A 25648-nucleotide genomic window follows, 5' to 3' on the forward strand; every position below is an offset into this window, starting at 1 on the left:
TTTTATAACAAATGTCCAATCTGTTTTGAGGTAACAATATCAAACAACACAATTACAAGCCTATGACATACAGGTAACTGCCAAAATAAAGGGAACAGTTGAGTAAATGAGGGATAGAAAGTAAATTGAAAGCTGGTGCTTCCACCCAGGTGTGGTTCCTGAGTTAATTTAGCAATTAACATCCCATCATGCTTAGGGTCATCTATAAAAATGCTGGGCAGGCCCAGTTGCCCATTATTTTGTCTGCCATGGCTATGCCCCCATAGAATGAAAATGCCTTCATCCACAGGGCACGAGTGGTCACGGAGTGGTTTGATGAGCATTAAAATGATGTAAACCATATCCCATGGCCATCTCAGTCACCAGATCTCAACCCAATTGAACACTTATGGGAGATTCTGGAGAGGCGACTGAGACAGCGTTTTCCATCACCATCAACAAAACACCAAATGATGGAATTTCTCGTGGAAGAATGGTGTCGCATCCTTTCAATAGAATTCCAGTCACTTGTAGAATATATGCCAAGGCGCATTGAAGCCGTTCTGGTTCGTGGTGGCCCAACGCCCTATTAAGACACTTTATATTGGTGTTTCCTTTATTTTGGCAGTTACCTGTATGTTGGTGGGTTAGGTACGCTCTGACGTTTGCTTTCCTGTAACTGTGTGTGTGTGTGTGTGTGTGTGTGTGTGTGTGTGTGTGTGTGTGTGTGTGTGTGTATATACAGTGGGGAAAAAAAGTATTTAGTCAGCCACCAATTGTGCAAGTTCTCCCACTTAAAAAGATGAGAGAGGCCTGTAATTTTCATCACAGGTACACATCAACTATGACAGACAAATTGAGATTTTTTTTCTCCAGAAAATCACATTGTAGGATTTTTTATGAATTTATTTGCAAATTATGGTGGAAAATAAGTATTTGGTCACCTACAAACAAGCAAGATTTATGGCTCTCACAGACCTGTAACTTCTTCTTTAAGAGGCTCCTCTGTCCTCCACTCGTTACCTGTATTAATGGCACCGGTTTGAACTTGTTATCAGTATAAAAGACACCTGTCCACAACCTCAAACAGTCACACTCCAAACTCCACTATGGCCAAGACCAAAGAGCTGTCAAAGGACATCAGAAACAAAATTGTAGATCTGCACCAGGCTGGGAAGACTGAATCTGCAATAGGTAAGCAGCTTGGTTTGAAGAAATCAACTGTGGGAGCAATTATTAGGAAATGGAAGACATACAAGACCACTGATAATCTCCCTCGATCTGGGGCTCCACGCAAGATCTCACCCCGTGGGGTCCAAATGATCACAAGAACGGTGAGCAAAAATCCCAGAACCACACGGGGGGACCTAGTGAATGACCTGCAGAGAGCTGGGACCAAAGTAACAAAGCCTACCATCAATAACACACTACGCCGCCAGGGACTCAAATCCTGCAGTGCCAGACGTGTCCCCCTGCTTAAGCCAGTACATGTCCAGGCCCGTCTGAAGTTTGCTAGAGTGCATTTGGATGATCCAGAAGAGGATTGGGAGAATGTCATATGGTCAGATGAAACCAAAATAGAACTTTTTGGTAAAAACTCAACTCGTCGTGTTTGGAGGACAAAGAATGCTGAGTTGCATCCAAAGAACACCATACCTACTGTGAAGCATGGGGGTGGAAACATCATGCTTTGGGGCTGTTTTTCTGCAAAGGGACCAGGACGACTGATCCGTGTAAAGGAAAGAATGAATGGGGCCATGTATCGTGAGATTTTGAGTGAAAACCTCCTTCCATTAGCAAGGGCATTGAAGATGAAACGTTTTTCAGCATGACAATGATCCCAAACACACCGCCCGGGCAACGAAGGAGTGGCTTCGTAAGAAGCATTTCAAGGTCCTGGAGTGGCCTAGCCAGTCTCCAGATCTCAACCCCATAGAAAATATTTGGAGGGAGTTGAAAGTCCGTGTTGCCCAGCGACAGCCCCAAAACATCACTGCTCTAGAGGAGATCTGCATGGAGGAATGGGCCAAAATACCAGCAACAGTGTGCGAAAACCTTGTGAAGACTTACAGAAAACGTTTGACCTGTGTCATTGCCAACAAAGGGTATATAACAAAGTATTGAGAAACTTTTGTTATTGACCAAATACTTATTTTCCACCATAAATTTGCAAATAAATTCATTAAAAATCCTACAATGTGATTTTCTGGATTTATTTTCCTCATTTTGTCTGTCATAGTTGACGTGTACCTATGATGAAAATTACAGGCCTCTCTCATCTTTTTAAGTGGGAGAACTTGCACAATTGGTGGCTGACTAAATACTTTTTTCCCCCACTGTATGCATGTATGTGTGTGTGTATATGCGGGTGTGTCTATGTGTGTCTCTGTTTGATGACAAATGTCTAATCTGCTTTCTGGGAGTACTTACAGTTACAGCAGCTTCCAGGTAACGTCACCTGTCGAAGAGACTGAGGCAGCGACACGAATGACAACACTCTGCTTTCCACTTCATTGGTTCCTTCCTACAGACACCTGTTGCCCTGAACCATTACCCACTAACCATAGCTTTTACCACAGAATGGACATTTACACACACATCACACACATGCACGCACACACACTCTGTGTGTATTTATCAAACAAAGCAGTCGCTGATAAAAGGATGAGTGAGACGGTTCACACAAATGTTGATGGCTTACTTACACTCTGATGTTTGCTTTCCTGTACGTTTGTGTGTGTGTGTCTGTTCGATGACAAATGTCCAATCTGCTTTGAGGTAACAATATCAAACAACACAATAACCTAGCCTACGACTTTACTTGACTTCATCTACAGCTGTCTGATTTCCTCACAAAGTTGTATTCCTAAGTTGCTGAGAGTGACGTTAGTTAAAACAAAGGTTAAATGCACTAAATCATTCAGGGGAAAGGAGATTAAAAAAAAGGTATGAAAGTACCGCTTTTAAAAGAGAGATAAAGAAAACAGAGGGGGTGTTAAGCAGCAGAGCCAGAAACAAGTGAGAAATACATTATAACTTCTGCAGCGTAACCAAGGCAACCCCATAACAAAAATCAGGAAGGCCTATTCAAGTATTTTAGGTCTGGTTGTTTACATTTAACAGACAGACACAAACACACACACGACGCACGACCAGGAGAAGTAATTCACTTTTTAGGAGAGGAGGGGAAGAAGAGAGAAGGTGGGGAAATTAGAGTAGTGAAAAGGTGACAAACAAGTGGATGTAGAGCGGCATCACAAGTGACTCAATGAGAGAGGACACTTTGGAGAAGTGTTAGAGACAAAAATCACTTGACAAACAACCCATTTAGTATCTATTTGGACATCACAGTACAGGATCAAACTCTACTCAGAAGACTTGGGTTATTGGCTAATTTTTTCAAGGCTGGGGGAGATGTGATATCATCAAATTTGGATATAAAATGAGGTCTTCATCAATGTGCATGAAGCACTGTCACGATCGTTTATAAACGAGAAGGACCAAGGCGCAGCGTGATATGTATTCATATTTATTTACGTACTGAACACACGACAAAACAACAAACGAAACGTGAAGTCCAAGGTAGAAAAAATAACATACCTCACACGGAACAAGATACCACACAGACTGGTGCCAAAAGGCTGCCTAAGTATGGTCCCCAATCAGAGACAACGAGCTACAGCTGCCTCTGATTGGGAACCACCCTGGCCAACATAGATCTAAACGATCTAGAAACTAAACATAGAAATAAACACAACACGAAATATACACACCCTGACTCAACAAATAACCGTCCCCTGACACACACACACACACACACACACACACACACACACACGCACACCTGCTGGAGTCATTAATAGCAAATAAAGAGACTAATTAATCTATGGGGAGACGATAGTTCAGTACTGTCATATTTATGGTAGCTTGAGCTTCTTCTGTTGTTGTTAGACGACAAACCTCTTGCCCTCTGCTAATGACTTGAGCATGAGGTGACTTATGTTTCCCCCAACATCATTGACACTTAGTTTCCCTTGATTTGACATTCAAACTAAAAGGTCAACATTTGAATAGATGCTAAAATGCTATTCAATATTCAAGACGTGTACAATAGCAAATTATGTCCATTAATTATCATAAATTTACCACCAAACAGACACAATCAGTGTCTATCTGCAAGATGAACCAGAACCAAAATAACAGGAAGTGGTCCTGTGTGGCTCATGGTGCTTGCAACGCCAAGATCGTGAGTCGATTCCTGCTGTGGCCACCCATATGAAAATGAATGCACGTATGACTAAGTGGCTTTGGATAAAAGCACCTGCTATATAGCATATAATATATACTGAATCATAGGAGGAAGAAGTGTCCGACTCAGTACATCTTCCACTAAACAAGTGTAAAGTGGTAGAAAACTCCACCATTTTCTTGTGGCTCAGTATACAGTACCAGTCAAAAGTTTGGACACACCTACTAATTCAAGGGTTTTTCTTTATTTTTACTATTTTCTACATTGTAGAATAATAGTGAAGACATCAACACTATGAAATAACACTTATGGAATCATGTGATAACCAAAAAAAGTGGTTTATATATTTCATATTTGAGATTCTTCAAATAGTCACCCTTTGCCTTGATGACAGATTTGCACACTCTTGGCATTCTCTCAACCAGCTTCATGAGGTAGTCACCTGGAATGCATTTCAATTAACAGGTGTGCCTTCTTAAAAGTTAATTTGTGGAATTTCTTTCCTTCTTAATGCGTTTGAGCCAATCAGTTGTGTTGTGACAAGGTAGGGGGGTATCCAGAAGATTTGGTAAAAGACCAAGTCCCTATTTGGTAAAAGACCAAGTCCATATTATGGTAAGAACAGCTCAAATAAGCGAAGAGAAATGACAGTCCATCATTACTTTAAGACATAGAGAAATCACCAGGTAAGCACAAAGGCTTGTTCTGCTCTCTTTCCGCCCAGAGCTCTAACGATAACACATTTTAAGTAGTGGGTCTGGTAATGTAAAACAGCGAGGGAAGGTGTTTTTCCAGCACAGAACACTTGTCTCCCTGCTGGTCCACAGAAGAAACAGCTTACACATCCTGACAAATTGGTCCTTACAGAACACTGAGCAACATCAAAGCAAATTACACTGAGGAAACAATATCGCTTTGTTTAAGCCAACTTGGCCCGCTGCCAGATATAGCCTGTAACTGAGTGAGAGTGTGTGTGTGTGTGTGGTTGTGTACAAGCATTCAAGCATGTGTGTGTTCTGCCGTGTGTGCGCATGCGTGTGTGTACACACACAGAGACAGTGAGCTAAAGAGCTCGCTCTGGGATGCTCTCTCCTCATTTACTGACACACCACACTAGGAGCTTTGAACAGCTCTGCTCGGTCTCTGTCTGTATGAGGAACAATCCCTAAGTCCCAACAATTAAATAATGAAGGGACTGTAGCATGTTGGTAAGAGGACAGACTCCCCAATTTTCTGTACACTAGCGAAGAGACTACAGTATGTAGTAATACCTTGGCAACATGTTCCATTCAAAAAACCAGACCCTCCCCAATCAGTCCTTCTGGGGCAATAGTTATTAACACATAAACCACCACATTGTCTCTCCTTTGTGGTGCCTCAAAAGGTCAGCTACAGATGAAGTCGGAAGTTTATGTACACTTAGGTTGGAGTCATTAAAACTAGTTTTTCAACCACTCCACACATTTCTTTTTAACAAACTATAGGTTTGGCAAGTTGGTTAGGACATCTACTTTGTGCATGACACAATACATTTTTCCAACAATTGTTTACAGACAGATTATTTCACTTATAATTCACTGTATCACAATTCCAGTGGGTCAGAAGTTTACATACACTAAGTTGACTGTGCCTTTAAACAGCTTGGAAAATTCCAGAAAATGATGTGATGGCTTTAGAAGCTTCTGATAGGCTAATTGACATCATTTGAGTCAATTGGAAGTGTACCTGTGGATGTATTTCAAGGCCTACCTTCAAACTCAGTGCCTCTTTGCTTGACATCATGGGAAAATCAAAAGAAATCAGCCAAGACCTCAGAAAAAAAATTGTAGACCTTCACAAGTCTGGTTCATCATTGGGAGCAATTTCCAAATGTCTGAAGGTACCACGTTCATCTGTACAAACAATAGTACGCAAGTACTGGATATTTGAAGCAACATCTCAAGACATCAGTCAGGAAGTTAAAGCTTGGTCGCAAATGGGTCTTCCAAATGGACAATGACCCCAAGCATACTTCCAAAGTTGTGGCAAAATGACTTAAGGACAACAAAGTCAAGGTATTGGAGTGGCCATCACAAAGCCCTGACCTCAATCCTATAGAAAACTTGTGGCCAGAACTGAAAAAGCGTGTGCAAGCAAGGAGGCCTACAAACCTGACTCAGTTACACCAGCTCTGTCAGGAGGAATGGGCCAAAATTCACCCAACTTATTGTGGGAAGCTTGTGGAAGGCTACCCGAAATGTTTGGCCCAAGTTAAACAATTTAAAGGCAATGCTACCAAATACTAATTGAGTGTATGTAAACTTCTGACCCACTGGGAATGTGATGAAAGAAATAAAAGCTGAAATAAATCATTCTCTCTACCATTATTCTGACATTTCACATTCTTAAAATAAAGTGGTGATCCTAACTGACCTAAAGGACAAGGAATTTTTACTAGGATTAAATGTCAGGAATTGTGAAAAACTGAGTTTAAATGTATTTAGCTAAGGTGTATGCAAACTTCCGACTTCAACTGTATATGTAAAATAATAATAATGGATGCTGAAACCGTCATTACCATGCCATAACGAACCTGTCAAATTAAGTGTTATAAAGATTATTCCCCTCCACACGATTATCATCACTCACGATTTTATTGTTGTCATTTCAGTCAGTGACCTTTTTTGAAAGACAAGGCAATACTTTTGACCACAACTTCCTTTAGTGTGTTCTTTGTGCCTTCAAATAAAAGTAGGCCTAATACAGATGTGTGAGTGCATTCTCTCTAGTCCTGTCTCTACTTAACCAATCAGCTGGCTGTAGCCTTGTAGCAACCGCGTAGGCACGGGTGGGCCTGGGCCCCACCCACTGGGGAGTCAGGCGCACCCAATCAGATTGAGCAACAATTCGTATTTTTTTGTTTGATTATTTATTTTATGCCCTCTACTTGTCAGTGTTTCAAATGGGACATTATTTCTCTTTTTACCTAAACATGCAAACACCATCAGATAGAATGAATAGCAAGCAGTGCACGGGAATGACATTCAGATGAACTGGAATGACATTCACTCTCATGGGATGGGAAGTCAAAAATAACTAATTTAAAGCCACACCCCCATTATTACCGCATTAAGGCGTATGTCACTGTGCTTCTATGGCTATACAGTGCCTTGCAAACGTATTCATCCCCCTTGGTGTTTTTCCTATTTTGTTGCATTACAACCTGTAATTTAAATGGATTTTTATTTGGATTTCATGTAATGGACATACACAAAATAGTCCAAATTGGTGAAGTGAAATGAAAAAAATTACTTGTTTCAAGAAATTCTGAAAAATAAATAACGGAAAAGTGGTGCGTGCATATGTATTCTCAGTATATATAAACCTGTTCTGAAAGGCCCCAGAGTCTGCAACACCACTAATCGAGGGGCACCACCAAGCAAGCGGCACCATGAAGACCAAGGAGCTCTCCAAACAGGTCAGGGACAAAGTTGTGGAGAAGTACAGATCAGGGTTGGGTTATAAAGAAATATCTGAAACTATGAACATACCACGGAGCACCATTAAATCCATTATAAAAAAATGGAAAGAATATGGCACCACAACAAACCTGCCAAGAGAGGGCCGCCCACCAAAACTCACGGACCAGGCAAGGAGGGCATTAATCAGAGAGACAACAAAGAGACCAAAGATGACCCTGAAGGAGCTGCAAAGCTCCACAGCAGAGATTGGAGTATCTGTCCATCGGACCACTTTAAGCCGTACACTCCACAGAGCTGGGCTTTATGGAAAAGTGGCCAGAAAAAAAAACATTGCTTAAAGAAAAAAATAAGAAACACGTTTGGTGTTCACCAAAAGGCATGTGGGAGAAGGTACTCTGGTCAGATGAGACTAAAATTGAGCTTTTTGGCTGGGAAACTGGTCACAATTAAAGGAATGATGGATGGTGCTAAATACAGGGACATTCTTGAGGGAAACCTGTTTCTGTCTTCCAGAGATTTGAGACTGGGACGGAGGTTCACCTTCCAGCAGGACAATGACCCTAAGCATACTGCTAAAGCAACACTCGAGTGGTTTAAGGGGAAACATTTAAATGTCTTGGAATGGCCTAGTCAAAGCCCAGACCTCAATCCAATTGAGAATCTGTGGTATGACTTAAAGAGTGCTGTACACCAGCGGAACCCATCCAACTTGAAGGAGCTGGAGCAGTTTTGCCTTGAAAAATCCCAGTGGCTAGATGTGCCAAGTTTATAGAGACATACCCCAAGAGACTTGCAGCTGTAATTGCTGCAAAAGGTGGCTCTACAAAGTATTGACTTTGGGGGGGTGAATAGTTATGCATGTTCAAGTTCTCTGTTTTTTTGTCTTACTTCTTGTTTGTTTCACAATAAAAAATATTTTGCATCTCCAAAGTGGCAGGCATGTTGTGTAAATCAAATGATACAAACCCCCCAAAAAATCAATTTTAATTACAGGTTGGAAGGCAACAAAATAGGAAAAATGCCAAGAGGGGGGGAATACTTTCGCAAGCCACTGTATGCACCATGACGGCCTACTTCGTTTGTTAATTTAGCAAACAAGACAGCTCATAATCCAGTGCCGTTATCACAGTCAACACACCTATATTTTAGCTTTAAAAATGAAAACATCTCTCTCAGCCTCATGACAAAATGTGTAGCACTGCAAAAAGTGACTTAGCTGTTTTCCTGAAATTACCCACATTTCTGCAGGCCCACCCACCAATGAATTACTGGCTACTCTACAGCCGTGTAGGCTAATGATTTCCTAGGAAATGTCACTGACGGCTTATTTAGCTGTTTAAGGGAGGTGTTAAAGCACACAGTATATGCATGGTGACAAGACTTTCAGCCAAGTGCCTGATGGTCACTTTTCAACTGGTGGAGGATCGAGAAGACAAAGTTATGCAAAGTTTGTGTGTGTGTGTGTGTCAGTGTGTGTGCGCGTGTGTGTGCGAAAGCTGCGTCTCAAATGATCCCCCATTTCCAATACAGTGCTCCACTTCTGATATAGTGAATACAGTCATTTGCTATTTGCACATAGCCTTCTGTATGACACAACAGATAATTTATCCCGGTTGTGATTGCAGGACGGGGTGTTCGGTACGTGTTCTGTTGATCTAGCTGTAGGACAATCAGAGCAGTGGGGTGCTGCTATTAGAGAGGAGAACGTAGAAACCCAGCTGGGATTGCACCATCACACAACAGTCCTCCTGTTCATCTCTTCATCCATCCAGAGATGACAGAGGGGGAAGAAGAGAGAGGGGGGGAGGTGAGAAAGAGATATAGCTGCAAAAGAAGGAGAGGATCATGCAGAGTGAGTGAGGGAGAGAAGGAACAAGAGAGATTGTGTGAAAAGAAGAGAAAGGGAGAATGATAGAGTTGTGACAGCTGCTGTCACTACCGACAGCATGCACTGTAGAATACCACCTTTCCTTGACACTTTTCACACATTCTGTCTGTTCCTCTCACCTTTTCTACCCCTCCCTCCCTGTCTCTCTCTCTGCATGTCCTCATGTCTCCTGTGGTTCTGATGACACATGCAGACACAGGCAGTCAGACAGACTCACACACACAGACACACTCACTACCAGGCCGAGGGGCCATCTGCTCCTGAGTCACCTCTGATCACGTCTATCCGTCTCTCCATCCTTTAATTTCTCTGTCTATTCCCCTCTCATCTTCCCTCCATCCTCCTCTCTTTTCGCCAGATCCTCTCATCTGCTCTCTCTCAGAGTTCAAATCAGTCAGAGACATGTCTAGGAATGATGCTGGTAATGGCTGGCTGACATTTCGTGATTCTAGACCACTAATAGGCTCTGGGTTTGGATATGAGCTCATTAAATGACAATTTCTTGATAGTGTTAATGATAAAACTGTATCTTCAGGTACTACGGGAGAGGGCTGCAAGCACATTTCATTCCTGTTGTGCTGACAGTGTACTTGTTTATGCCTTTTAATACAGAGGCTTCATACCAGTTCCCAGTGAAACCACAGCAGAAAGAGAGAGTTGAGGTGCAGACAGCTTGAAACTAGCTTTCATCTTCTTCAATATTCTCGGTTTCTGGACATGGTGATAATATAACAACTATAAATAAGTCTAGTGCTGCGCTGAGACACAGGCAATTAAATAGACCTACTACTAATAATAAATATAATGTTTCTGAGGGAGAGATGGAGGGATGACTGAACATAAACGGTTCTTCCAGCCTATTTCCCTCTCCATCTTTATCTCTCTCTACCCCTTCTTCCCCTTCCCCTCACTCTTTTTCGGTTTTGTGTTGCCCACGGCAACAGAGGCAGAATAGCCCTTTTTTGGTATTTTCTGAGTAAGAGCTAAGTGAGAAAAACAACTTGACACTGATTTCTTTCTCTTTAGCTGGAGGGATTCACAGTCAAAGCCCATTTGTAGCATCAGACAACACTTTAGTAACATCAGGATTGATTTAGATTAGGGCTATTCAATTGGGCCCCCAGGACCACAGCTCTGCTGTTTTTCATCTGGCCCCTGTAATCAGGGACTGATTCAGACCTGGGACACCAGGTGAGTGGCCTCTCTGGGCAATCAATGATAATACATCTATGGGGATTTAATGATAATAAATATATATAATAGCATGTATTATGAATAGGCTCTGATCTAGACAATATACTACTAAATGCGTAGGTAGGTAATCGTGCGTGTGCGGGAGTTATCTTTCAGAAAAGAATTGAACTCTGGGTCTGTATTTCCCCGTTCCACAAATGAGACTCAGCGTGGTGTTGTTCGTGCCAGGAGTCATGCACACAGCCACACAGCCACACATACACTACTAATGAAGGGGAATTACAACCTACACAGATGCATGTTGACATGGTAGACATGCATGACCTGGACTGTGAACGTTAGCAGCCTATGGCAGATTAGCTCTAATGAAGGAGTATGGCAGATTAGCTCTAATTCATCTATACAGATTAACCCTCATAAAGACCTGAGACACTGTGCATAGCCTCAACCCACACACACACACACTTCTATCTTTATCACAGTGGGCTGAACAGAACGTGGCCATTACAGACTACGGAGAACAGACACAGGCCCAGATTATCCTGTTCTGTTCTCACCCGAGTTCTTTTCATGGTAAAAATCATTCCATTCTGGTCCCAGGCTGAGACTGAGCAGACTGCCTGTAAGCATCCCCCCTAATCTCTTCTCTCATCCCTCTCTCCCCTCCCCCCAGAGTCTCTGAAACAGGACACTGTCCCCCTGAGAATGCAGTTTTCTGGGTCACGATGACAACGGCCAGGGTTTACACACTCTCCTGTGTGTGTGTGTGTGTGTGTGTGTGTGTGTGTGACAGAGGAAGAGAGAGAGAGAGGAGCTAGTGAGACACACTACAGTTCAGAGAAACAGAGGAGTTTGTATTGAATAAGAAACTCACTTCAGATTAAATATGAGATTAAGCATTTAAAACTATATCTCTCTCTCTCCCTCCATCCCTCCCACACGTTCGCTATCTCGGTCTCTCTCTCCTCCTCTCCCTTTCTACCTCTTTCTCTCTGCCCATCTCCCTTTCTTGTCTGAGTTGCAGTTTTGAGAAGTCTGTCTGTCTGTCTGCCTGCCTGCTGTACTGTATAGGTGAATATCTCACAGAGGGAGAGAGGGAGGCATGCTGCTTGTCTGATAGCAATCTGACCTTGACAAGTTCACCTTGAATCCCCCTCTCAAAACAACCCTCCAACCTCCCCTGTGAGCTACTTTTCCCCTTCTTCCCTTTGCATAACAAGCGGGGAGACATTACTACATTCTCAACATCAAACAATAATCATGCTTGAGGATTTAAACAAATTACCATGGGAAAGAAAAAAACTGGAAACAGAGTATGACGGTTTCAAGGGCACCTACACACTGCACGGCACACACACACACTCCTAACTTCCTACTCATTCAGAATAATACCTCCGTGGATCTTTATCAGACACTGACACACAGATACAGGTACTCAAGCAGTAGACAGTTGGAGGTGGCGGTCCTCCATTCCTGTCAGCGTCGGTCTATTTTAACCGGTATACAGTGCAATACTTTTGACCATATATAGGGAATAGGGTGACATTTGGGACGCAGGCTTAGTCTTTCATCTGACCTGCCTGATAAGAACCAGGGACTACACACTATAGCGTGCCACAGTGATGCTCTGACCAAGCCCTGAGTATATAGGCACACGTCTATGTGCATCACTCTCCAATTGCCAAGCCAGGCCTGAAATCGCAGGAGAAGTCAATATAAATATTAGATGATTTATTAAGCAATAAAAACAAACGCACAAACAGAAAGTCCTTGAGGGTTTGACTATTCTCCAGAAGAGTTTTCATCTCTAGTATAGGCAGGAGGGATGGAAGGATGGAGGGATGGAGGGGTGGAAGGATGGAGGAACAGGGTCTAACTTTATAAGGCAAAAAGCTGTGTCCGCCTCGGGAGGTTTAGTAGAAAAAAATGAAAGGAACCAGAGAATAGTGTTTTTATTGGAAGGAAGTAACAAAAGAGGGCAATAATTGGAGGACTATAAATACATGTCTCATGAAATGTTCACACACACACAAGCTCACATTACACACACAGGTGAGAGAGGCCATGAGGAATCATGATAGGACTAGAAAAGTAGCCACCTCAATTTCCCTGGATTTCAGAGGATCCGGTAATAGCAGTCAGTTTGTTTTGGCCTTGCAACACGATCACATTCCAGGTAACTGGTTTACCGGACACCCCCACAAGGGGGGGGGGGGGGGGGGCTCGAGCTCTGGGGGCCCATGCGCCGGTCATCTATGTCTATTTTTTTAAACGTAATAAATCATTTTCACAGTAACCCTCCAAAAAGTAATTAATTCATAAACCTTTTTAATTTCCATATGTACTAGGAAGCTAAGTGTTTGTTTCTTGGGCTTCAGGAATGTGACTGAAAAAGTGCCCCAAGTCTTGAAAAATAAAACAATTCAACTGATTGAAAGTATACAATAAATCGCATGGTCAAGGCTACAACGGCGCCAGTGCATTGAGTGGAGCTTACTCAGGTGTTCAAAAGCTCATATCAGACCGAGCCTAATGCTTCTTATGTAGTTCTTTATGAGTTTTAGTTTAGAAAACGATCTCTCTGCAGAAGTGACAGTTACAGGGATGGTAAAAACGTAGCAACATCAGGAAAACTGGGCAGAAGGGAGGAGTGCTTCAAATACAGCAGTTCTGTAACATCTCTAATTGAGCCTCTCATTCTTCTTAATTGCGGGCCTCAACACGTTACAGAAAGAGATGAACTGTTTAGAAAGCTCTGGGGACAGGTTGTCTGGATACTGGACAGCCAATAAATTGGCAGATGCAAACAGATTATTATATTTAGCGGAGAACAGTTCTTGAGGGCTTGAACAGAAAAGGTGGTTTGTGATTTTCTTCATACTGGTGAACCGGTGTTTGAGTCGTGTGGTTGCAATATCAACAGTCCCTTATCTCTGGTATATCTTGGCATGAATCATTCAAGACTAAGTTTAAATTGTGTGAAGCGCAATGGACATATAATGCACAATGTCTCAGGAAAGACTGTCTGGGTTGGCAATCCTCAGTATAGTATGGACCTACATGTCGTGGTGAAGAAATTTGCACACAAAAAAGGGAGGACTTCAGGAGAGCAGGGTAGTCTCTCAAGTTGGATTTCATTTGATTTAAGCCTAATTTAATTTATCTTGAATATTGCAGCACATTTGTGTAGGTTATTACCCAGACAAAACAATACTGGCTGAATTTATCCTCAAGCAGACTACTTTTTTCTTCATTGTTAGGCTATCTGAGGTGTAATTTTCATAAAAAGTTTATAAATAGCACCTAAATCGCAGCTAAAAACAGAATATAGCTATAGATAGTACACTGCATAATGAAACAATCCCTAGTGAGTTAGTGTTTTGAGGGTGGACTATTATTGGCATTAATGCAGAGAAACTGCGTTACGCCAGTGTTCCAGGTATGATATAAATACAGGGCTGAGGCCAATTGAGGCAGGACCAGGCGAGGACAGTGTTATTTTAGCCGCTGAGCGGTGCAGTGAGGGTCAGTATTAGAGATGTATTACATTCAGAGCCTTGACCGACTGCAGGGCGTGTTTCCCCGATAGCCGTACTGGGAGGTAGACCCTGGCCTCCAACTCAAGGCTTCCTGTCTAATAGAAAGTTAGTTTCCTGCAAATCAGTTCTTATTAATAGTACTGTAGCCAACCTGCTCGCTGGGGTATGGGCTGACAAATTATACACTTAACCTTGGAGAACTCCTAACATTTCCAGTAATACATTTTTAATAGAAGGTTAATATTGATTTGACTGTATTGAAAAAGCATTCTCTCCAGTATCCGTTTGGTGAATCTAAAAGTAGATTTTAAATCTGAAACTGTACACTGACCAACGGAATGAGAGAAGTACAGATACAGAGAGAGGTAGAGAGAGAGAGAGAGAGAGGTAGAGAGAGAGAGAGAGAGAGAGAGGTAGAGAGAGAGAGAGAGAGAGAGAGGTAGAGAGAGAGAGAGAGAGAGAGAGAGAGAGAGAGCGAGAGAGAGAGAGATAGAGAGAGAGAGAGAGAGAGAGAGAGGGGGAAGAGAGGTAGAGAGAGAGAGAGGGGAAGAGAGGTAGAGAGAGAGAGGGGGAGATAGGTAGAGAGAAAGAGAGAGGGTAGAGAGCGAGAGAGGGGGGAGATAGGTAGAGAGAAAGAGAGAGGGAAGAGAGAGAGAGAGAGGGAAGAGAGGGGAGATAGAGAGAGGTAGAGGTAGAGACAGATCAGTGATGGCCATCTGGTCCTCACAGTGAGGTGTGCTGCAAGCCAAGCCATCTCAGTGGGCGTCGGTGCTGTAACTCTGAGCATCAGCTGGGCCCCACATGTCATAAATTACCTAACTGAAACCCATCTTGGGCCTGCTTGTTGGAGGCTACAGTGAATTCTCGTTTTGGCCAAATGGCAAAAAATATGTGAGTCACCTTTCAGGAAATGTGTAGGAGTGAAAACTAGGAACAAACTTTTTTGCATTTTATTTGTAGACTGTGTGTGTGTATATACACACGTGTATGTGTGTGTGCGTCCTACCTGTATCTCCATGCCCTGCTCCAGCAGTCTCTTGGCCTGGTTCTCCACCTCCAGTCTGGCTCTGCTGATCAGCAGCAATTCATTCTCGATCACGTCTATACCAGACAGATCCACCCCCTGGGACAGGTAGTCTAGAGAGGGAGACAAGAGAAGAGGGTGTTAGAGGGTGTGTGTGTGTGTGTGTGTGTGTGTGTGTGTGTGTGTGTGTGTGTGTGTGTGTGTGTGTGTGCGCATGCATTTGTACACCTTCAGACATCTACAAAAACACCCTCCGACATTTGACAATATGACATTTAGCATTCAGCGTGATTTATTTTTGCACCACTGATACATCTCCATTTAGATAGAAAACCACTGCCTTCTATACTAGTCTTCTACAGTATTGATTTGAGAAAAGAGAAAGAGAGGAGAGTGAAAGTCAAAGGGAAAACATGACAGGCTAACTAGGAAGATGCACACAGCTGTTTACATTGAAAACAGGTGGAACTGCAGTCAATAGGAGAGGTAGCAGTGCATGTTGAATTCTAAACGTGTGTGTGTATTTGTGTGTCTGCCAGATGTTCTATGCAGACGAGTTGATCCAATTAACCCCTTTAACCCCTCGCTAACTCATTAAGACCTTCCCATGGCTCACACACACACACACACACACACACCTTCAGTCCCTTCTACAACCTATTGTGTTAAAAACAATATACAGTTGTATCTTTAAAAACCCTGTTACAAAAGGAAAAGTGAACCAGCGACACAGGTGGGGAAAGCTAAGCTACTATTTCAGTGCAATCCAAAGGAGAGAGCAGGCAGGCAGGTATAAAAGCTATTTCAGATGTGCTATTTGCTGTTTGTCTAGGCTCTCCAGTGAGAGAAGTCAGGAGAAGAGATTGGACAGCAGAATATCTAATCCAAAGACAATCCACTCACAGACACAGCTAAAATACAAATCCCAAGTCTGCTGGGCCCATGGAGTGCCTGATACACACACAAGTATATATTATTATTATATTTTTGGGGGGGAACTAAGTCGGGATCTCAACTTACTGTTAGAATAATAGAATACACAAGGTGCAATTTCAACATTTGGTTGTGCATCAGCAATTTCCCTGTTGTTATGTCAGTCACTTAATTAGCTGGATAAACTAACTTACCAACAGAGTCATTTATTTTGGTACTGTCCATATGTAGCTTGTTTTTGGTCACAGGTCCAGGAATGGCTGAAGAATTACAACATTTACCTGGAGCTAACTCTGCAGATAACACTACTGGGTGATTTGAAAAGTCATAGTCAATTGATCAATAATATAATAATACTTTTAGCAAAAAAAATTTTTACAATCTGTAGAAACTATGAGAATAGAAAGGTTCAGAACTTTAGTGAAACATCACAGCACAGTTGAAAAATATGGCAAATAGAAATCCAATATGGATGGTGTTAAGAGATAGATGGGAGGGATTGAATGGAGCTGAAGGGTGTGACCAATAATATCAAGATAACTCATATCAAATATACTGTGTCCGTAAAATGTACATAGATTCAGAACTTTTGTGAAACAGCACAGTTAAAAATATAATGGTAGAGGTTGAGGGCAGAAGAAGGACAGGACTAAAAACAAACAAAATATAACTATTGTAAAATAGATTGTGTCCGTAAAACGTATATAGTATGTATAAGCCTAAGTGTTGTTGTTTCATTAGTTTACTCCAATTAGGGGATGGGTGGTAGGGTTAGTGGAAAATAATAAAGGAACATATATTTTTTAAAGATACGTATATATATGTACAGTGGGGAGAACAAGTATTTGATACACTGCCGATTTTGCAGGTTTTCCTACTTACAAAGCATGTAGAGGTCTGTAATTGTTATCATAGGTACACTTCAACTGTGAGAGACAGAATCTAAAACAAAAATCCAGAAAATCACATTGCATGATTTTTAAGTAATTAATTTGCATTTTATTGCATGACACAAGTATTTGATCACCTACCAACCAGTAAGAATTCCGGCTCTCACAGACCTGTTCGTTTTTCTTTAAGAAGCCCTCCTGTTCTCCACTCATTACCTGTATTAACTGCACCTGTTTGAACTCGTTACCTGTATAAAAGACACCTGTCCACACACTCAATCAAACAGACTCCAACCTCTCCACAATGGCCAAGACCAGAGAGCTGTGTAAGGACATCAGGGATAAAATTGTAGACCTGCACAAGGCTGGGATGGGCTACAGGACAATAGGCAAGCAGCTTGGTGAGAAGGTAACAACTGTTGGAGCAATTATTTAAAAATGTTAGAAGTTCAAGATGACGGTCAATCATCCTCGGTCTGGGGCTTCATGCAAGATCTCACCTCGTGGGGCATCAATGATCATGGGGAAGGTGAGAACTACACGGCAGGACCTGGTCAATGACCTGAAGAGAGCTGGGACCACAGTCTCAAAGAAAACCATTAGTAACACACTACGCCGTCATGGATTAAAATCCTGCAGCGCAGGCAAGGTCCCCCTGCTCAAGCCAGCGCATGTCCAGGCCCGTCTGAAGTTTGCCAATGACCATCTGGATGATCCAGAGGAGGAATGGGAGAAGGTCATGTGGTCTGATGAGACAAAAATAGAGCTTTATGGTCTAAACTCCACTCGCCGTGTTTGGAGGAAGAAGAAGGATGAGTACAACCCCAAGAACACCATCCCAACCGTGAAGCATGGAGGTGGAAACATCATTCTTTGAGGATGCTTTTCTGCAAAGGGGACAGGATGACTGCACCGTATTGAGGGGAGTATGGATGGGGCCATGTATCGCGAGATCTTGGCCAACAACCTCCTTCCCTCAGTAAGAGCATTGAAGATGGGTCGTGGCTGGGTCTTCCAGCATGACAACGACCTGAAACACACAGCCAGGGCAACTAAGGAGTGCCTCCGTAAGAAGCATCTCAAGGTCCTGGAGTGGCCTAGCCAGTCTCCAGACCTGAACCCAATAGAAAATCTTTGGAGGGAGCTGAAAGTCCGTATTGCCCAGCGACAGCCCCGAAACCTGAAGGATCTGGAGAAGGTCTGTATGGAGGAGTGGGCCAAAATCCCTGCTGCAGTGTGTGCAAACCTGGTCAAGACCTACAGGAAACGTATGATCTCTGTAATTGCAAACAAATGTTTCTGTACCAAATATGAAGTTCTGCTTTTCTAATGAATTACTAAATCATACAAATGTGATTTTCTGGATTTTTGTTTTAGATTCCGTCTCTCGCAGTTGAAGTGTACCTATGATAAAAATGACAGACCTCTACATGCTTTGTAAGTAGGAAAACCTGCAAAATCGGCAGTGTATCAAATACTTCTTCTCCCCACTGTGTGTGTGTGTGTGTGTGTGTATATATATATATATATATACATATACACACAAAATATATATGGGGGATTGGAAATGATACAGACAATTACATTGATGGAAGCTACAATCTATCTGCAATATTAAAGCTGATCTACCCCTATATACAGTATATAAATATGATTAAAAATACCAACCTCAAATATGTTAGCTATCTAAACTTGTAGTAATCATGGCCGAATTACCGACCAGGCACGAAGGACACGTGCCCAGGGGCCCTGACCTCCAGGGGGCCACCATTGATTTTATTAGTCACTTTCACTTAGATATCATATTAACATGGCATAAGTCATGGCAAAATGTGTAGAATTTCAGGAAATTAGCTTTAAAACTGCAAAAATGTCTGTTACTGTTAACGCAATCCAAAAATGGTCCATTATAAATTGCAATCTGGGTCAGGTGGGCATAATTTGAAAGCATGTTCTATTGCCAACATGACATGACTAGCTAAATTATAAAATAAGATATTACAGGCTTTCACAAGGCAATGTAGAGAAGCCGATCATAATTTTGGTGCGCATAGAATGGAGTCATGATGCATTCAGATGCAATACAACAAGCATAGGCTTATTCTGTTCAGGACAACCCAGGGTATAATGCCATGACATCTTGTAACTGTACATAAAACATAGTGATCATAAACGTTGACACTGTTTATTACATGACATTTATGATATGGAGATTTTGAAGTGTAAATTTGGACTCACTGGCGTTTGGCTTGCTTCTATAACGTCTCATCTTTCAAAATACATAGAGTCCTCATACAGGATTTCCCTCACTCAGATAACAATACATTTGCAAAAGTTGCCCAATTAGCAGGAGGAGATTCTTGTCATACGCGGTGCTCAAGTTCAGAACAGCTGTCAGTCAAAACCTATACAGAGCTGTGAAGGACAGAGCCTGAGATCTGACGTCATGTATAGCATGTTACTGTACAGCCACTGTGTTTCAATTGAGGTGTGTCCAAATGTGCTATTTTCAACCCATATACAGATATGAGTGTAAAGGGCTACCTTTAAAACGTTAATTTTTTCTCTCTGCCGTCAAGAGGGGGGCCACTAAAATGCCTAGGCTAAGGGTATGGTTAAGATTTCTCATTTGTTGTTGAGAAATGCTGGTTAGAAAATGCTGTACTTCAATGCTTTCTAGCTTGGCCACTGGCCAGGTAGTGACAGCTAGCAAGGTCCTCAGTGGGCTCTTTGGCATTGGCATGGCACTGCTGGCACCATGATGTGCAAGTTGTTGGCTCCTTGTGGTGCCTCTACAGTGGGCACTGGGTCTGTGTTGTGCCATTGCACTGGGCAGCCGTTACCTCAGAGGCAGTGAAGGCTACTGTTTCCACATCAATCAGCCTGCCTCATCGTCAGCCATATTTATCTGCACTGAGCAGACCCGTCTCACCACAGCCTGGGAAACAGGAGGCATTACACTGAAAATAACTCCAACTGTGACCTTGGAAACACAATTTAGCCATAACAAGAGGAGAAAGGGTCTTCTGATAAGAAACATTAGCTATGATTCAATATGGCCGACTGGACACTCTCTAGGAGGGGCGAGGACACTGAAACGATTTCACAAAACCTGCAATTCACTTCACAGCTGATAAGGAGGAGATACATTTAGAGAGAGATTGTTATTGTCCTGAGAGTCAAGCCTCTATTTTAAAATTAGAAGGGAGGGATGAGAGAGAGAGAGAGAGAGAGAGAGAGAGAGAAACTGACCATTACTTGGGATAGCCTTCCAATTTGTGCTAAATAAGCTATCTAAATTCCCTTCTGCTATATATGCCTCAGCTCTCTGGCTCCATCAATATGTGAACCTCTTAAAAGGTCTTCAAAAGAACACAATACAGCAGGAGCTTCACGTTCACGTTCAAAGGGAAAGGAGAAAGCCTGCCATTAACATCCATAACAATGACAGCTAATTCTGCAGAGATAGCGTGAAATGACATTTGATGGTCCACATTTCCGGAGAACATATAACCATCCAGGACACCATAGCGTGACAGTGAACGTATAGGCTGCTATTACAGTACCTACAGGTGTGAAAGCCATTTAGAGAGTAAATGTTACGATAAAGCATCCGGTAAATGTCAGTGTGAATGGCTGGTAAAGATAATCACAGCACACGGTTTTAAGTGCATACATAAAGCTGAAGAGAATAGCTCTAACCCTGGCGCAGTCAGAGTCATTATTGTGACAGTGACATACTCACTCAGACAGGGGCACTATTGAATAAAAACCTATTTTTCCTTATGTTGACCAGAGACGGGGTTAAAACTAGTTTAGGGACTAGAGACATATCATCATTGTAGTCTCTGCCTGCCTGTGATTGGACAGACTGTAACAACTGTACCACGAGTTCTCATTGGTTCCATACACTGAGCTTCTCTTCTATTGTCTGGCTGTCAGATGGACGAGAGGATAGAGAATGTGTTTGTAAGTCATTGGGCCGGGAACGCCAAAGATCCACACACAAGGGGACACAAGGATTAGGGGAGAGAAAGGGAAGAGAGAGACAGGGACTGGGTTCAGAAGGAGTCAGCCTCTCTCCTAACGTTTATTTTTTTAAACCCAGGTTTCTGAGAACCAGTTTCAGAGTGGAGGGCTAAAATAGCTCTGTAGTCATTATATCTGGACACCAGGGACACAGGGGCGACACAGAACCCGTTTCCACACTTGTTTGTGTGTAACTGCTAACATAAACCTCAGTGTGAATTTGCTGCCAAAGCCGAGATGTGAAATAGACAAAGAGGAATCAGATAAGATAACAGAGAGATGTTTAGATGTTTCTTTGCCCAGCAAAGCACGTGTGTGTGTGTGTGTACACAGTATGTGAGTGCGTGTGACCTCTGCGCTGCTTGAAGGTCACCCCCAGTGTCTCTTGGCACTCAGTCCTTTCCCAGGCCTTCCCAACGCCCCTCAGACACCAACACATAAACACATAATCCCTCCACAGCAACAGGAAGTGTGTTTGTGTGTGTGTTGGAGGGGGACAGTGAACAGCAGGAAGAGACAGGCTCCAGCAGAGGGGCCTAGTGACCAAAATCTAATCCCAGGAGAGAACACTGTGTGGGGGAGACAGAGCTGACCTTCCCCCCTAGAGACTAGATGGATGGATGGTGTGATTACCACACAACGAAGGACAGTGAGTGTTTACTGTTTACACCAATGATGGCTCTAGAATTATCATCAGATCTCACCAGCCAGTTTATCACACTATCTCCATGCTTTATCAAAAGGGAAATACACAATTATGTTTCATAGGTCTTTCAGTGAAGAGATTTCAACTGTGTTCAGCTTGGCCAAATATATGCATGTACGTAGACAGCCAGCCAGCTGCAGTTCTTCCTGGGTTACACATCCTGCTACATGATGACCCCGGAACTCAGATGACCACTGACCCCACGCAGAACGTGACTAAAATCAGCTCTCTCAGTATGGGGCCATGAGTGAGGATGAAACGGAGGAGAGAAAAGACACTCAGAGGTCAAAGGGACATGAGGTACTGTGGTTAACAGTACCTCATGTCTAAGAATACTCTGCTATCTTGTCCGTCATCACTAACCTGGGTGAGGTCATCAAAGAGGGACAGTCAATGAGGTCATCACAAAGAGCCCAGAACGTCATCCGTGTTATCAGTGATGTGACCTCAGTGAGGTTTAGTCATTCAGAATGGAGTAACGCTGGGGTGTGTGTGTGTGTGTGTGTGCGCACATTTGTGTGTGTGTCTGTCCAGGGTTTCTGGATCAATAATAATATAATATAATAATATGCCATTTAGCAGATGCTTTTATCCAAAGCGATTTACAGTCATGTGTGCATAAATTTTTACGTATGGGTGGTCCCGGAGATCGAACCCACTACCCTGGCGTTACAAGCGCCATGCTCTACCAATTGAGCTAAAAAGGGGCTTAGGTGGTGGGCGTGGCAGGGGGCGTTGCAAAGGGCGTGGTGGCAATGTTTGCGGTTTTTAAGCCAATCCCACACATTTCTCCATGGAGCTGAGAGACATTTTTGCAGTTTTAGAGCAAATGTCCTGCAATTCTACACATTTCGTCATGGCATTGTGATAAAATCTTGCAGTTTTAAAGCAAATTTTCTGCAATTCTATATATTCTGCCATGGAGCTGAGAGAAAATGATGCCATTTTAAAGCTAATTTCCTACAATTCTACACATTTTAACATGGCTGTGTTCTTATGCTTAAACATAATAACAAAATAAATCCTGCAGAATTCATTGTTTATAGAATTTTCAACTCTCCCTGACTGTCTAGCTTGTATTTTGGTGATTGTTTGTTCTCAAAGATTTTAGTTGTTTAAATTGACACTGAAAGCGTTTAGATTATTATAATTGTTTTACCGTTTAGACCCGCCCAAGCATTTTCTATGCAGAAAAATCCCTGACTGTCTGAATTCTTCTGTCAGTTACTGGAGTTTGATCAGGTGAAAGCCCACAGGCTAGCTCCCAGCCTCCCAGTCACTGACTGCTCAGTCACCTCATCCCTCTCTCTTTCTTTCTCCTCCAGTTCCAGACTACACACTGAGCCCTGACAGGCTGTTTCTGCCCCATTAGCTCTTGCCATGGTGCACTGATCTACAGCCACGACACACATAGTCAATATGGCTGGAGCTGGACACACACACACTGATCTAGACCCACAGCGAGTGCACAGTGGACTCGTCAACAGTGACAGGCTCTGGCATGGCTACCCTCTCATCCCACTATCTCTCTTCCTGCTCGCTTTCCACTCTCGCCATTTCTCGCTCTTTGCTCTCACACACACACACACACACACACACACACACACACACACACACACACACACACACACACACACACACAGCTGAAATGGGGAAAAGGTAGAGAAACCCAAGCAAACAGTAGCCTGTAGGGGCATCAGGGGACAGGGTTGGATATGGGGTTGCAATATTAATACCAGCATCAAACATTTATGGGCATTCTCTCCTCCAAGCAGAGAAGTCAAAAAATATTTTTGGGTGTGTCTGTGTGTGTTAGGGCTGCACAATTAATTGACTTCACATGAAAAATCGCAAGAGATCCATATTGCATGCAATATTTTGAAACCCCACTCAGAACACTCACGTAACGTCCGTTTTAATAGTACTCCATTTGTCAGTTTGCATGCTGTTCTGTTAGGTCAAATGCAGTCAACAGATTGTACCAAACAAGAACGATGCTGCTTTTCAATTTGTTTCTTAATATACACTACCGTTCAAAAGTTTGGGGTCACTTAGAAATGTCCTTGTTTTTGAAAGAAAAGCAATTTTTTTGTCCATTAAAATAACATCAACTTGATCAGAAATACAGTGTAGACATCGTTAATGTTGTAAATGGCTATTGTAGCTGGAAACGGCAGATTTTTTATGGAATATCTACATAGGCGTACAGAGGCCCATTATCAGCAACCATCAGTCCTGTGTTCCAATGGCACGTTGTGTTTGCTAATCCAAGTTTATCATTTTAAAAAGGCTAATTGATCATTAGAAAACCCTTTTGCAATTATGTTAGCACAGCTGAAAACGGTTGTGCTGGTTAAAGAAGCAATACAGCTGGCCTTCTTGAGACTATTTGAGTATCTGGAGCATCAGCAATTGTGGGTTCGATTACAGGCTCAAAATGGCCAGAAACAAATAACTTTCTTCTGAAACTCGTCAGTCTATTCTTGTTCTGAGAAATGAAGGCTATTCCATGCGAGAAATTGCCAAGAAACTGAAGATCTCGTACAACGCTGTGTACTACTCCCTTCACAGAACAGCACAAACTGGCTCTAACCAGAATAGAAAGAGGAGTGGGATGCCCCGGTGCACAACTGAGCAAGAGGACAAATACATTAGTGTGTCTAGTTTGAGAAACAGACGCCTCACCAGGTCCTCAACTGGCAGCTTCATTAAATAGTACCCACAAAAAACCAGTCTCAACGTCAACAGTGAAGAGGCGACTCCAGGATGCTGACCTTCTAGGCAGAGTTGCAAAGAAAAAGCCATACAGTGGGGAAAAAAAGTATTTAGTCAGCCACCAATTGTGCAAGTTCTCCCACTTAAAAAGATGAGAGAGGCCTGTAATTTTCATCATAGGTACACGTCAACTATGACAGACAAAATGAGAAAAAAAAATCCAGAAAATCACATTGTAGGATTTTTAATGAATTTATTTGCAAATTATGGTGGAAAATAAGTATTTGGTCAATAACAAAAGTTTCTCAATACTTTGTTATATACCCTTTGTTGGCAATGACACAGGTCAAACGTTTTCTGTAAGTCTTCACAAGGTTTTCACACACTGTTGCTGGTATTTTGGCCCATTCCTCCATGCAGATCTCCTCTAGAGCAATGATGTTTTGGGGCTGTCGCTGGGCAACACAGACTTTCAACTCCCTCCAAAGATTTTCTATGGGGTTGAGATCTGGAGACTGGCTAGGCCACTCCAGGACCTTGAAATGCTTCTTACGAAGCCACTCCTTCGTTGCCCGGGCGGTGTGTTTGGGATCATTGTCATGCTGAAAGACCCAGCCACGTTTAATCTTCAATGCCCTTGCTGATGGAAGGAGGTTTTCACTCAAAATCTCACGATACATGGCCCCATTCATTCTTTCCTTTACACGGATCAGTCGTCCTGGTCCCTTTGCAGAAAAACAGCCCCAAAGCATGATGTTTCCACCCCCATGCTTCACAGTAGGTATGGTGTTCTTTGGATGCAACTCAGCATTCTTTGTCCTCCAAACACGACGAGTTGAGTTTTTACCTAAAAGTTCTATTTTGGTTTCATCTGACCATATGACATTCTCCCAATCCTCTTCTGGATCATCCAAATGCACTCTAGCAAACTTCAGACGGGCCTGGACATGTACTGGCTTAAGCAGGGGGACACGTCTGGCACTGCAGGATTTGAGTCCCTGGCGGCGTAGTGTGTTACTGATGGTAGGCTTTGTTACTTTG

General features: G+C 42.7%; 1 protein-coding gene across 1 annotated transcript in view; it reads right to left on the bottom strand.

Moving 5' to 3' along the window:
* LOC311129780 (conserved oligomeric Golgi complex subunit 5-like) overlaps positions 1-25648 on the bottom strand; it is an 86111-nt gene that overhangs the window by 32941 nt on the left and 27522 nt on the right. Inside the window, exon 7 of the mRNA XM_084162219.1 lies at positions 15317-15447. Within this exon, the coding sequence (XP_084018345.1) occupies positions 15317-15447 (131 nt within the window). The remainder of the gene's footprint in view (positions 1-15316; positions 15448-25648) is intronic.

Source organism: Coregonus lavaretus (assembly GCF_964263955.1).
Source record: "Coregonus lavaretus genome assembly, chromosome: 5".
NCBI classification, from domain to species: Eukaryota; Metazoa; Chordata; class Actinopteri; order Salmoniformes; family Salmonidae; genus Coregonus; species Coregonus lavaretus.